The sequence below is a fragment of the Maniola jurtina genome, chromosome 25, assembly GCF_905333055.1.
Source record: "Maniola jurtina chromosome 25, ilManJurt1.1, whole genome shotgun sequence".
NCBI classification, from domain to species: Eukaryota; Metazoa; Arthropoda; class Insecta; order Lepidoptera; family Nymphalidae; genus Maniola; species Maniola jurtina.
Genome location: NC_060053.1, coordinates 3,262,889 through 3,279,338, shown reverse-complemented (window position 1 = coordinate 3,279,338; position 16,450 = coordinate 3,262,889). Strand labels below are relative to the sequence as shown.

General features: G+C 35.9%; 1 protein-coding gene across 3 annotated transcripts in view; it reads left to right on the top strand.

Annotated features, from left to right (window-relative positions):
* LOC123878011 (glycerol kinase-like) overlaps positions 1-16,450 on the top strand; it is a 50,441-nt gene that overhangs the window by 7,436 nt on the left and 26,555 nt on the right. For 2 of the 3 annotated variants that reach the window (XM_045925031.1, XM_045925028.1), the window contains exon 1: positions 238-387. The exons of the other annotated variant lie outside the window; for it this stretch is intronic. In XM_045925031.1, the coding sequence (XP_045780987.1) occupies positions 342-387 (46 nt within the window). In that variant the 5' untranslated portion in view covers positions 238-341. Of the gene's footprint in view, positions 1-237; positions 388-16,450 lie in introns of those variants that run through there. 3 annotated transcript variants of the gene reach the window in all.

Sequence of the window (16,450 nt, the reverse complement as noted above, 5' to 3'; positions counted from 1 at the left end):
GAAAATCAAAGAGTTCCCACGGGATTTCGAAAAACCTAAATCCACGCGGATGAAGTCGCGAGCACCATGTAGTTCACTAATAAATTAAATTATTTTTACTTTTTAGCTTTTTTTTAGCTTTAGATTTTTTTTTATTTTTTTTTATAGGGCACACCTTATCTAGTGTACCTACTTCTCGCACATGTCCATATCTGTGTTAAGCACAACCTATTATTGCCACAGCTCGCTCGCGTGACATTCATTATCATCGCCAAATCCAATGGAATCGACGGGAGCTAGATCTATAAGTGTAATTAGTGCTTTGATTGTTTTTGTGATGTGCGGATGAATCGAACGGTACTATGAATGGATACTGGCGGACTTTGGTGCGACAGCACAGTATTGAGGGTAATTTTTTTTTTAATTTCACCATTCATTCATCAGGCAAAGGTCAATATCATACAGCCTATTTTGTCATGCACATTTATCTACAAGACGATTTTTTATCTATTCTATTGTTGTTCATTTTGTGACTAATTAACTCCCGTCCCAAAAAGAGGGGTGTTATAAGTTTGACGTGTGTATCTGTGTATCTATCTGTGGCAGCGTAGCTCCTAAACTAATGATTTTAATTATTTTTTTTGTTTGAAAGGTGGCTTGATCGAGAGTGTTCTTAGCTGTAATCCAAGAAAATCGGTTCAGCCGTTTGAAAGTTATCAGCTCTTTTCTAGTTACTGTAACCTTCACTTGTCGGGGGTGTTATAAATTTTCAATTTACACTTGTCTTTAATGCATTCTTTATATTATATGCCGGCGTTAGCGAAGTTAGACTTCAATCTTCAAGTGTAATTTAGTGTTCAAATTGTTTTTAACCGACTTCCAAAAAAGGAGGAGGTTCTCAATTCGTCGCAATCTTTTTTTTGTGTAATGCAAGTAGGTGATTTGAACAAAAGTTATGATAAATTAATCTATCTACATAGGAAATGCTTATCTCTAAACAGAGATTTCTTCCAGCTTCCCCGTGCAGGTTGTGAGTAAGGTGAATGAATTATGTACGAAACCCTAAAATAGCGAGGCCCGACTCGCACTTTGCCGTTTTTTGTACTTTAATCAACACAGTGAACTTTACTGCGTAATTTGACAGTAAACAAAAACAGTTTTTGTGGGCGTTTATATCATGATTCATGTGTTTATCTTTAACCGACAAAGTATTCGTCGTATATTGAGGCAATTCGACAGTAAAGATACGACAACCTACGTAGTTACAAGCAATATTATGATTAGTAACGCGTGAATATTAAAAATATGTTTGCCACTCACAATAAATAACTCGATCAGTTTATTGGACTAGACCAATATTGCAAAATTGTTAAAAAAAACGGTTAAGTGCGAGCTGGGCTCGCACACGAAGGGTTCTGTATATACCATCGTATAAGAAATAACACTTAAGTTTTTTAATAATTGCACGGTAGCTATATTGAGACTTATTATTCTTCGTTGTTGTAGCGGCAATTGAAATTACACATTTTGTGAAAACAAAACAGGTCGTAGTCAAAAAAAAACCTACCAAGTGCGAGTCAGATTCACGCACCGAGGGTTCCGTAAACAGTCGTATTTTTTTGACATTTTGCAAGATAAATCAAAAACTATTAGGTATTAAATAAAAATCTGTTTTGGAATGTATAGCCCTTGTGTAAAGCCCTTTCATATTATACCCCACTAGTTATGTGGGGTACCTACTAGGTAACTGTGATAGTTAATCTTTCTTTGAAAGTTAAAAATACTAACTATTTGTTCATGATGATTAGTTTTTTATTGTGATGTAACCACAAATTCACAGTTTTCCGATTTTTCCATTTACTTGTGCAACTTGTGTACCTGGCTCATGATTCTAGGATTTCTAGGTCAACGGGAAGTACCCTATAGGTTTTCTTGACAGACGGACAGACAGACAACAAACAACCAAGTAATCCTATAAGGGTTCCTTTTTTCCTTTTGAGGTACGGAACCCTAAAAAATTATAGCCAGAGTCGTATCACTTTAAATGATGTAAGGAATCTACCCCATACAACCAAATCTGTTCGTACATTAATAAGTTATTTTTGGGTAAGGTCTGACGAAATCACAAACACAATCTTTATGATAAATTATTATACTTTTATTTCATATTTAAATTTATTAACTTTTACATTTGTGTCAAATAAATGTTGTTCCTCTTACGTTAGTATATTTTCGAATGTCGTCGTTTTAAAACCCCTCTTACAGGTAACCTCTCCACGTTTATTAGCCACTCCCCTTTTTATCTTATCGTTATCGGCCAATCCAAATTGTACAATGAATAAACTTAGTGACTAATATACAAATCATCAAGCTCGTTTAACAAATCATCTAAGTAATAAAGATGTTTTCATCTTATATATTGATTACAAATATTATCCTTTATTATGCTACAATTCATCAACTAAAAACTATAAGAATTTTATATACAGTACGTTTATCGATCAGATGTTGAACAACTTCAGCCAATCAATGACGCCTTTTAATATGATGTTATGATTTGTTATGATTTGAGTGGCGCCAACTATCTAATCAGTAACTTCTACATGTTTATAGATAATTAATATGGGCCAAGCTTACAGCTCGGCCATCCTGTTTTAAGCGAGTCTCATCGCTTTTTTTTTTTAAAAAAAATAAAACTTAAGTAGGTAACATGTAAACTTCACAACCAAAATGACAAAGACTTAGTTCAACAAAACAAAAAAAATTAAGATAGTAATTAATTAAATTAATATTCTTGCTAACCTTAACTAGAAGGAATATACAGTTTTATTGATACATTGGTATTGATTATGATTGCAACTTAATTTTAGAGCACTCGCAGCAACCCTTTCCATCCGATATAATTAGAAAATAGCAGATAAACTCAATTCAATTCCAAACTATTTACCCTCGCAACTTTACCTGCCAGTCTACAGTAGCACTCAAATTTAGCCTTTAATCTAAAATTCATTTTTCTGTTCTCTTCCGCTAATATTAAAATAAAAAAATGCAGACACTCTAAATTTATAAATAATTTTTCAAAAATCATAAAGATATCAAAAATTGCGAGACCAGTAGCAACTAAAGGAGGCCTCCATTTAATCAAAGAAGGTAGGTACATGCATAAAGTCCGAAGTATCAATTATAACTCACAAGCCAATATTTTACAGGAACACTCAATAGAGATTTGGGGATGAGCATGTAAAACTAATTACTAAAAACTACTTTTAAAGGGTTTCAAGTATCTCAAAATAAATTGTTAAAAGTTCTGTTCCAACTAGACTCTCCTTCCCACTAAAGAATTATATAAGAAAACTGATGAACTATATTATATAAGTCAATTATACAAATTCAAAATATGTCTATTTGTTAGGAAAATACTATTAAAGTCCGTACATACACGCATCACTTTAAAGCTAAATCTCATAAATATGGTACACAAAACGAACATACCTATTATGCTACAATTACATAAAGCTAGGACTAATTATGGTATGTAAACTACCTAGCTCTACTACATAATGTACTTGCCGAAACTCATACTGGAGGAAAAATCTTTTACAAAGTTTAAAGTTTAATCAAACAGTGTCAAACACCATAGATATCTTAGCTAGATGTAGGTATAGTTTGTTAACGAATATAACGTGTTTTGACTTTTTATATTATTGTATAGTCACCATACCTTTAAAGATTATGTTTTCTTCTATATTTATATTTAGAATCGGGAGCGATTCTTAATATGAATATGTGTAAGTGAACTTCTTGTCCTTTTGATAAAATAAACTCTCTAAACTTAAAGTTAATCGCCGCCAGTTCTCGATTTAAATCACAAAACATTTTCATACACTTTCAACGCAATAGTTTTACGCACATATTTTCTTCTTCCCTTCTTATTGGAAAATCGCGGATTCCGAGCCTTGGCGCGTCTCTCTTCTACCGGGATACATATATGATTGTCCTTATTTCCCTCCAGATCCAAATTTTTAATGACCCTTATCCTAGGGTACTTTCCCTCCAGATCCAAATTTTTAATGACCCTTATCCTAGGGTCCACCTCCTTCCTCCTATAGGACTTTTTGTCCATAGCCCGTAACCTCGGGGCTTTTCCATCCTTTCCTTCCTTGGGACTTTGTGTCCCTGACCCATACCTAGTTTTGGGTCTTCTTTTCCCTCATTTGTTCATTTCCAACATCCTTGGATCCTGCAAACATAAAACACTTTGAGTAGACCGTTCATTTAATTTTGTTTCATAAGCATCCATCATAATACAATCCGACCTAAGAGAAGTAATTTTACTTGGTAACCTAGAAAACCTATTATCATTATTATAATTTAGTTTTCTCCAGTTCCGTACCCCTCGAAGGGTGCCTACGAGACCCTATTTTCTAAACCTCTGCTCTCCGTCCGTCTGTCCGTCTGCACGTGCGTCACGGCCCGAACCGCGAACGGCGTATCGTGAACCGTGATAGATAGAGAGTTGAAAGGAACGTGATTACGGATGTATGAAAATCCTATGCCTGGTTGCTTCCAATTCAAACTTTTTCTTTTAATGCAGATTACGCTTCCCATATTTCTTACAATTACCTATTGTTTTTTTTCTAGCAAAATCCACATTCTGAAGTACTAATGGACAATGTTAAACAAACGCCAGGGTACAGTAGTTGCGTCACTTGTGCCTCTTAACCATATAATATCTACATGCAAAAAGAATCTTTGATTTATAATTTCACATGATACTTATATATTTTATTTTAGCCATAATATGCACCATATGGCGTACTTTGTCGTTTCGAGTAACATAAGCAGAACTACCAAATTCGACCCTGGGAACGACACAGTCGCGACTCGCCGCCGAATGATACCTATTAGTTTATCATTAATTCCTTTTCATAGAGAAAAGCGATATCAACATAATAGCAGGAAAAAAAATGAATGAATGAAATGAAAATATTCCGTTCGATGCATCTCTATTCTCTACGACATCAAGATCTCTATCACAAGCTGATCGATCATAAAGATTAGAAGAAAGTAGGTACCTTATACATTATTTTATATGTTAACCGTAATGACCCGCATCTGTTCGATTTCCCTTTATTCGTTTCGTAAAAGATTCATCCTCGTACGTCCATCATCATCATCATCGTCATCTACATCGTCATCATCATAAGGTCACTGTTGAAAATAAACCTTCCCTAGTAAGCACCATACGTACTGTCCTCAGCCTTCCTCATTCAACCCCTGGTTCCTATTGATACAAACCACTAAACCCCCCCCATCAAATGTGTACCTATCTACATCCATCCATCATACCCAAATGCCGTGCTGGTTGATGTGATGAGCGACAAAGTGTTAACCTCTTCAATACGTCATGGAACTGTAGGAATAGCCATGGAAGACCTCCAAACCGAACGTTGATATTTTGTGTAAGTGGTCCCACGAGTCAAAAAAAAATATTCTTGTCCATAAAGGAACAAGCCACGATATAGATTCTTCTATCGGAACTTAAATATTCCAATCACTGCATGTATTCCAACTAATCAGTTTGCTACTGTATATTTGAAGTTGATAATAAATAAAAATGTTAGCTTAATTAAATTCCTATGATAATTCGATTTTTGGTGCATCAACCAGCTTCACCTATTATGTAAAATTAAATATATATATTTTTTTTTGAAATTACCGGCTGTACATTTTAAACTAACCTAAGCAAAATATACTTTCTTACTAATAACTTAATCTTAAAAATTTTCAAGAGGATCCTTCCGCCTCAAATTAACTCAATGATAAAAATGAACAGGAAACTTTAAATGTTGTAAAATCCAGCCAATGCTTCGTACCTTGCCTTATTAATCCAATAGGTACTTCTTTGGATTCAAAACAAAATACTTTTACTTGTTGAGTGTATAATAAATAAATAATGTAATAAATCAATTAACTGTTAAAGCTAATAACTTTTACAGAAAGCGAACCTCATGATATCTTTTATGAGTTTTAAGCGTAAAATTACCACGCCGAAAACAAAACATGAGCTGACAGTATTCTTATTTGATATACGTAATCCAGTAATACTATATCTATCTACATAATTCGTAAATATGTATGTATAGTTTGTAAGTTACTATTTCACTTTATGCTGTTTCAATGCTTTAAGTTATTATTTTTATCTTTGTCTCATTTTTTTAGTTTAGCCTCATTCTATTTTTAAACTTACTATTTCGCTATAATATTTACAAGTAACCTCATCGAAGACTACACGGTCTTCTGATAACCCAACAAGCATTTATCCAACAGCTATCGCTTTCACCCGAACGGAGGTTCCCTGAAATATACTGAGATAACAATACCTAGTCGACACATGGATGTACAAGAGCGGCAACAAGCTATGACCTCCTCTAGTCATAACTATATCTTTATGATTGTAACATTTCAAACAGTGAAAGTATGTATAAACGATTTCGTCCATAGGACATGCGCTCTAAAGAATGTTAATATAATTATCAGCAACTAAAAGCTTGAAGAAACTAATAGGTACAACTTGTCTTTGAAGTATGAAAATATGCACATTTATTAAGTATACCAGTCCATCAAACATTAAAGTACGCATTTATAAAATGATAACTCACTTATTAATCAAGATAACTACCTGTTTATCAAACCTACCCTACCAAATATAAATAACTACTCACCAAATGTAATACTTTATAACTTAAGTAAAAATATGAAACAAATGTGCATCAACCACATACATACACTCTTCAAATTCATCCATTTATCAAAATGTTATATAATATAACCATTCACCAAATCCATTATATACTTAGTTCATTAAATAGTTTAGTCAAACTTCACTCCACTTGCCACGATTGCAAATTTTCCAAAATAATCAGCCGCAAACATTGCAGCTCATCTCACTTGATAATGCATCCCTCCCTCAGAAAAACAGGCATTAGGAATGTCTTTCCAAGACGCGCGAGAGACAGCCACCGTGGCTTTTCGCGAGATTTAATCCAAATTGAACTAATGCCTAAATAAATGATTTAATTAGAGGGCGATTGCTTTTGCAACCTCTAACCGTCCAATCAAACACCGAAAGTATTCAATAATCCGAGACGTAAATAAAAACCCGTCAGAACACCGTATTTATAAAAACAGAGACAAGAAAAAGATTCCTCCTCGCAATAGATCGCGTGACATCCAACAAGTGAATTATCGACTTTATTACACAACTTATCCTCAACATGTTTTACATCATTTCCTACAATTGAAATCTTTCTATTTTAAATACCCTAACTTCAACTTCATAATCCAACCAAAAATCAAACTAGATTTATCCCTCGGTCCCACATCTTTAATGCTTTTTTTTTTCTGTTTGGGTAACTAAAACAAAAAAAAATATATACTCATGTTATAAAACGTTGTCAAAGCTTTCCTGAACGCGCTAAATAAGCAAAAACATAAAATCAGGCGAAATGCCAGACCAGCCGAAAACCCTTCAATGCTTAATCAGCCTAAAAAAAAAAATTATGATCAATATTCATATTATTATCATGAGATACTACCGGCGCTCCTAAGCGAAATTTATAAGGCACCGCATTTCGATTTTATCAAATAGACTGATCAATTTCGAGAGCACAACAAACGTGGTTTCCTGAGAGTTTTGTTAACTAAATGCATATCGAAACTGAACTATCGCGAAGCGAGTCAAGCGAGCGTGAATTTTTTTTTTAAAATATATTTCTGGGATAATGTCATGCCACAAACGCGAGCGTAGTGCAAAGATATTTGCCTAAAATTTCTTTCGTACAACAAAGAAAATAGTATTTTGGTAGTAGGTACTTATTATCGCGCCCTGCCCTAAGGGCAGTACTGTAGGTATATTACCATTAAAAAAAACTTACTCTAATTTTAATAGAACATTTGCCAGGAATTTAACCCGCCAAGCGATGTTAATCCAATAAAAACAAAATCATATTGCATTTAAATGCGGCAGTACACAGTTAATTGCGTGAATACAGGTAAAAAAAAAAAAAACCCCGCTGCCCATATACTATACCTACCTACTACTCGTAGTACTCAAATTATTGTGCCAGTATTAAAAGTAAATTAGCTGTTATCTAGCGTGGTAGACTACGGCCTAAACCCTTCTCATTCTGTGAGGAGACACTTGTTGCTCAGTAGTGGGCCGGCCATGGGTTGTTCATGGTGAGCTGTTATCAGCAAAGTTATGTTTGAAACTCAAACATTACGCGTTTCAAGTGGTAAAAATAGATATATGAAAACATTTCTCCTCACTTTTGTAAAAAAAACACTTATTTATGCACCCCGTATTTAAAACTATCTGACTACCTACCTACAATAATTTTAAATTTAGTTAAAGAATAACCAGATAAGATAAACCTACTTTTACACCCATTTTAGGATTTATATTTCTCAAAATGCTCAATTTATTAACCCTGGTCACTATTACTTTATTACAACGGATCACCTTCATTTTTATCAATTAACATTTTATATCCCCAATCACTCAGTAACCATTACAAGTAGAGGCGGATTATTTCACTGGCAGGCGTAAAACGAAAAGCTATTTCATGTAACTTTTTCTACCTTATCCCAAAGCGGTTTACAAAAAATAATAATTTCACAAAACAACATTCAAGATGCCCAATGAGTGCTGTGTGATAATATCGCGTCACTGTGTGCTAGAAAAAGGAAAACATCTATCTATACAAAGAATGCAGCAAACGATTGAACCTAAATCCAGAAATTCACCTTCCGTAAAACAAAACCACTATGTGAAAATAAATCCCTATCGTAACTCTTAACCAAACTAATTCGGCACACGATTACAAGTGTGAAGATTGAAATACCACGTTCCGTGAGATATTCACCTGTGAAATCATTTAATGAGAAATAAAACCCCGGCAGGACATAGTTGAATGCACTTCGTGGCTCAAAATATTAAAACAACTTGGTTTCGAATTCACTGGACTGATTTAATTATTTTTTAAAGCACAGAAAAGAATTATTCTACTGAGTACTGACAGCTTAACTTTATGACAACAAGAAGAAAAACAAAAAATAGTTAAAATAAAGAGTTGTTCATTTGCTCCGCACTTTTGTCAGGCGCTATCTTGAACATGCCCCCGGGCGTTGAGGGCTGCGCCGTCAACCACTTTAATTTACATCACTAATTGGTAACGGACAAATCCGAGTAAACGATCTTCTTACGATCCCACTGGCGGTTTTCACGTCAGCCACTCGTGCGACTTGATCTGGGCCGGGAAAAAGTGCCACAATTCGACCCAGTTTCCACCTTAACGGAGGCAGGTTCTCCTCCTTCAGAAGGACCAACGAATTGAGTTCCAATGAGTGGTATGGTGTCTGCCATTTTGTACGTTTCTGCAGTTCCGAAACATACTCCTTGCTCCATCGTGCCCAGAAATGCTGCCGGAGTTGCTCAATCCGTTGGTATCTCGTAAGATGTGTGTCCGCTTTGCCGTCTTGGTAATCTTCAGTCGGAATCGCTGTGAGTGGACGTCCAATTAAAAAATGGCCGGGGGTCAGTGGGGTCAAATCTTCTGGATGCGAAGACAAAGGAGTGAGTGGTCGCGAATTTAAAATTGCCTCAATTTGTGTTAAAGTCGTATACAATTCTTCGAAAGTTAAATGACAATTGCCTAGCACTCGCAATAAATGAAATTTTGTGGATTTCACCCCCGCCTCCCAAATACCGCCAAAATGTGGAGAATACCCCGGGATGAAGTGAAAATTGATTCCTTCATTTGAAAGCTCACTGGACAGTGAGTCAGAATTTTGTTGCAAAAACTTAGATAGACTGTTGTACGCTCCAACAAATGAACTTCCGTTATCAGAATACAGATGACGTGGTTTTCCTCGACGAGCCACTAGTCGGCGGAGAGTTAGAATGTAGCTATTACTTGTCAAGTCTCCCACCAATTCCAAATGAATGGCCTTTGTAGTGAAACATATAAAAATGGCGATGTACACCTTCACAACACGACAACCACGTCCTTGACGACTTGCGGAAGATATAGGGCCCGCATAGTCAACGCCAACGGTTTCAAAGGGGTAACCACCGGGAATAAGACGCCGTCGCGGTAAGTCACCCATAATAGGAGCTACAACACTTCCTTTCATTCGCGTGCATCTAATGCAACGACGATAAGTAGATTTTGCTAAATTACGGCCACCGATTGGCCAGTAAACCTCTCTGATCGATGCCAATAATAATTGTGGTCCAGCGTGCATGAGCTTCGTATGTTCGTATTTAAATAATAACTGAGTAAATCGATGAGTGGACTGTAAAATTAAAGGATGTTTTTTATCATACGAAAAATCTGAGTTTCTGATACGACCGCCAACTCGCATTAAATTATTCTCATCTAAAAACACGTTGAATTTTAATAAAGCACTCTTCGCAAGCAAGTTTTTCTTATTCAATAAAAGATCATACTCGGTAAAGGATTCCTTCTGAGATGTGCGAATAATGACGTTTAATGAATTATTTAATTCAGTTTCAGTGAGAAAATTGGTTGTAGCGCGTCGTCCTCTACATGCTTCAACAAAACGTAGCATATACGCTACTGCACGTCTAAGCCTATTGAAATTAGAAAAACGATCAAATTCAATAAATTCGGATGGATTTTCCGTCTTAACTAAACATGACAATTCAGTACGCGTTTCGGGTAACGAATCGGAACGTACTGACGTAGAAGGCCAATAGCTATTAGGCTCCTTCAAAAAAGTTGGCCCTGACCACCACATATCGAGAGACTGAATAGTGTCAACACTAACTCCACGTGACACATAATCCGCTGGGTTTTCCTCAGTAGGAACGTGTCGCCATACGCAATCACCGGTCTTTTCTAAAATATCTCCGACGCGATTACGAACAAATGTGTGTAACTTACTTGGCAACATCTTAAGCCAACCTAATACAATAGTGGAGTCGGTCCAAAAAACGGTACACGCTGCTTTGACTCTTAGCGAGCTGATAACCTTTTCGTACAGCTTAGCTGCAACCTGAGCCCCGCAAAGCTCAAGCCTAGGGATAGTTGTGGCTTTAATGGGTGCCACCCTACTCTTAGCAAGTAATAATCGTACTAAGATTCTGCCACTACTATCAATACTACGGACGTAAAGACACGCACCGTAAGCCCTTTCCGAAGCGTCGGAAAATACGTGAAATTCTAATCGCATGAACGAATCTATTATTACGCGGCGTGGTACACGTAGATTATTCAAAACATGCAGGTTTTTAATTGCTTCGCACCAAGCTTCTTGAATCTCCGGCGTCAATGGATCATCCCACGATAAATTATGTAACCACAAGCTTTGCAGTATTATTTTTAATTTAATAACAACCGGAGAGACCAGCCCTAATGGATCGAATATCTGGGAAATTACAGAAAGGATATCACGTTTTGAGTTTCCCTTCACTGCGATCGAAGTACCGATCGGAAAATGCAACTCATCAGATTCAGGTTGCCATCCTAAACCTAATGTTTTGCTTGGCTCATTACCGCCTACATTTAAATCGTGCGTGGACTCAGTGGACTCTGAAACTAACTGAGGCTCATTAGACTTCCACTTTCTCAGTGGCAAGCGAGCAGAGGCGAGGGTAGCCGTTACTTCACTACGAATGTTCCGCACTACGTTCAAATCATCCCCGCCACTCAACAGATCATCGACGTAAAAATCATGAAGGATGATTTCAGCGATCTGATTGTCCTTACATTCAAGTCCTAGCTGCTTAAGGCATCTGGTAGCAAGAAAAGGCGCACTTGCTGTACCATACGTTACAGTATTTAATTCAAATGCCTTAAGTGGTTGGTTAGGGTTGTCACGCCATATTATACGCTGTAAGTACCTATCGTCAGGATGCACAAGTATCTGCCGATACATTTTCTCCACGTCGGCTAAAATGACGTACTTGTGTTGCCTAAATCTCAGAAGAATGGACAGAAGATCGTCCTGTACCGTTGGACCTACCATCTGAATACTGTTTAGACTAATATTAGTGCTGGTGGTAGAGGAACTAGCGTTAAATACGGCCCTTAATTTTGTGGTTGCACTGCTCTCACGCAACACACCATGATGTGGGATAAAATGTGCATTACTATCCAAACTAAGTTCACATTCTGACATGTGACCCAACGACTGATATTCTGACATGAACTCGCGGTACATTTCATAAAGTTTTGGTTGTTTAAGAAGCCTGCGTTCTAAAGACAAAAAACACTGCTTGGCTCGTTGTAAAGAATCACCTAAAACACTAGGATTTTCTTTTAATGGGATTCTCACACAAAAACGACCGTCTTCTAAACGAGTAGTGTTTTTTATAAAATGCTCCTCACATAATTTCTGTTCCGGTGAATAAGTAGATAAATTTGAAATATTTACTTCTTCTAAATTCCAAAAACGCGCGAGTTGATTCTGTATATCTTGATTTTGTATATCAGTGGTTGAATTAGTGTTGACGTAGTTACATTGAATAGGGTTAGGTAGATATGATGTAAAAAATCTATTATTCATCGGGCCAGAAATTATCCACCCTAACCTAGTCTCGCAAAGAGTAGGTTTATCATCGCCTAAATTAATTCTTTGCGATCCTATAATATCCCAGAAAACATCAGCACCTAATATTAAATCCACTGACGCCGGTGCGTAGAAATGAGGATCCGCTAAGCAAACGTCAGTAGGTAGATTGAGTTTTGAAATGTCGAGCGAACGACACGGTACATTATCTGTTAACGAAGGCAAAACAAAACAATTTAAATTAGTCATAAATGTGTCATTTAATGACTTCAACCGTAAACGACACATTTTATTAATATGCGTGGATGCATTATTAATACCCAGTACAGATTGATCGATATGATTATAAGGCAGATTTAACTGACGAAACATCTTTTCTGACAGTAGGCTGGAAGTGCTACCAGAATCCAAAACAGCGCGTCCGATATGTTCGCGATTATTTGAATCATATAACTTAACTAGCGCAGTCGATAATAGAACGTCCCCGCGACGACTAGTTACATTAAGACTCGCGGACGACACGCTCGCTGATAAGGTTAAGTTATTACTTGGATTAGTGGTGGAGGGAGTCGCGCTGACACTTTCAGTGCTCTCGCTACGCACAGCCGGCTTCTGCTTGTCTGTAACATGTACTAAAACTGAGTGCTTCCTTTTACAAATTTTACATCCATTTTTCTTACAATTATTTGAAAAATGAGATTTCGAAAAACAGTTGAAACAAACCTTAAAAGTAGGTAATAATTGCAGGCGCTCTTCATTACTTAACGCTAAAAATTGAGGGCAAGTACTCAATTTATGCATGGCACTGCATTTGGGACAAAAGTCCTTTGAACTTAAATTATTATCATTCGTTTGTGTTGTCACCATAGCCTTTACTTTTGACGGTTTATGATTTGAGTTATGTTGAGGCGTCTGACGCGAAAATTCAATTGTATCAAGTATATTCGTACGCATTCTTACGAAATCTAGGAAGTCTTGTAGCTCTATACGTTTGTCGCTGTCCAAGCGGCCTTTGTACTCTTCCCATTCACGATAAGTTTTACTGTCCAACTTATGTGTAATAATGTAAATGAGAAGAGTATCCCACTGCTTAACAGGCTCGCCTAATGATTCTAAAGCACGGAGGTTTTTATTTAATTGATCTAAAATGTGCTTTAAATTAGTAGCGGATTCCCGTGTGACCGGTTCGATATTAAATAAAGCAGCAACATGGTTTTGTATCAACAAACGCTTATTATCGAATCGATCACACATAAGTTTCCATGCTACATTATAATTACTAGATGAGAACTCAATGGATGAAATTACCACAGCGGCAGACCCCTCTAATGATGTTCTTAAATAGTGGAATTTATTAACATCATCTAAGTCGTCATTGTTGTGAATGAGACTGGTAAAGGTGTCTCTGAACTCCAGCCAGTTATTATATGCCCCACTAAATTTGGGAAGCTGGATGGTAGGTAACTTGACCGGGTTTAGTTTGCCAGAGTGTGAACCATAATCAGTAGGGAGCGGCACTTGAGACCGTTTGTAATTTGCCAGCATCTCTTGTCCCTGGCTTAGTACCTTGTAGTACCTACATTCGAACTCCTCACGTTCAGCCAACTGTTGGTCAATGTTATCTGAGATGCACTCTAACCGTGTTTGAGTTTCATCGTATTGAGCGTACAACATATCTAACTTACCTATGCGTAATTCCAACTCACTAATGTCCTTAGTAGTTGGTGAAGCTGTGCTACTGTCCAGTGATTTCAAATAGCCAGAAAAAATTGTGATCCGACCTTTATAACTGCTTCGTTTCTTGGTTAACTCAGCAATTTCTCTCACAATTTCAGCTTTTTCTGCCATATTTGGGAGATGATTGTAAAATCCTGGAATTTGATACAGAATTCGCTTAAATAACTATATAAACAAGTTCTTATTTTACACTTAGACACCTAAACAACAATAATAATTCATAAAATAATTCAATGTCAAAAGTTTGTTAAAATCTTTAAGGTTAAGTACCTAGTTTGTAAATTTAAGCAATATTACAATGTGTAATCTATATCTATTTGGCTGTAAACATGCTACTTAATGTTGAATGTTAAAATATATTTAATCTAAGCAGAAATATTGTCACAATTTAACAGTTTTAAGTTCAACTTTCACTACAATTTATCACAATGTAACATGTACAACATAACCTAACTGAACAAAATTTTCTTTGAAATAACAAATTTACAAACATCCTATTAACACAAAAGGGCTAAGGCACAAATTATACCGACTTTGTCCGAGATTCACTCCTGAAATTCTTTCCAAAGTTCTTTGTCCAAATGACCTCCACCGCCACTAGCCACGCCTGTAGCGAATCTTCTTGATTATTGATTTCTGGCGCAAATCCGGGCTCGAAGCTGACCAATGAATGCACTTCGTGGCTCAAAATATTAAAACAACTTGGTTTCGAATTCACTGGACTGATTTAATTATTTTTTAAAGCACAGAAAAGAATTATTCTACTGAGTACTGACAGCTTAACTTTATGACAACAAGAAGAAAAACAAAAAATAGTTAAAATAAAGAGTTGTTCATTTGCTCCGCACTTTTGTCAGGCGCTATCTTGAACAATAGTAGATACATCCTGAAAACTATTTAAAAGTAACAATAACGCCCATCATTAAGTAAACCACACTTTTTATATTGTTTAACACTATGTTCACTATCTATTCCATTGTACCCACGATACAGGATAACCTAGTGCGGGTACCACCAGAAACAGGAAAATTGTACAAGACTGTATTTTGTAAATAAACATTTTTCATTTTTCATTGTAAAATAAGCCTTCTAAATACCTCAATGTTATTTAAACCACAATTTGAAGGTCGATCGCATTTGTATAACCAATATACAAGATGAATTATAAACATGTGGGTAATTCTAGGTATCATAACGTTATATAATTTCCATTCCAACTCGGAGCAAAGCTTTTTAACAAAATGATAACTAAATGTAGAACAAACAAAACGAAAACCCACACAAATAAAAAAAAAAAAAAAAAAAAAAAATTACCATTAATAGCTATCAATAAAAATAAAATCATGGAAAGATCCTACCCGTTTATCCAGAAATCCTTTGATGCCATGACTAGGTACTTTGATATATTGAGGCCCAAATATTGGCCTTGTGCTCCAAAATGTCTGTGGTCTACTAGACCTCCACTTCTTTCTCGTTCCTCTGTATATTTCCACTTGTTTCTCTGAGTCGTGAGCGTGACAAGAAAATATTATATTTTCTTGATGTCCCTCTTCTGACCTTTTGGGTAAGGTCTGACGAAATCACAAACACAATCTTTATGATAAATTATTATACTTTTATTTCATATTTAAATTTATTAACTTTTACATTTGTGTCAAATAAATGTTGTTCCTCTTACGTTAGTATATTTTCGAATGTCGTCGTTTTAAAACCCCTCTTACAGGTAACCTCTCCACGTTTATTAGCCACTCCCCTTTTTATCTTATCGTTATCGGCCAATCCAAATTGTACAATGAATAAACTTAGTGACTAATATACAAATCATCAAGCTCGTTTAACAAATCATCTAAGTAATAAAGATGTTTTCATCTTATATATTGATTACAAATATTATCCTTTATTATGCTACAATTCATCAACTAAAAACTATAAGAATTTTATATACAGTACGTTTATCGATCAGATGTTGAACAACTTCAGCCAATCAATGACGCCTTTTAATATGATGTTATGATTTGTTATGATTTGAGTGGCGCCAACTATCTAATCAGTAACTTCTACATGTTTATAGATAATTAATATGGGCCAAGCTTACATTATGGTGAAATAGGAAACTCACATACATACATACTTGAAC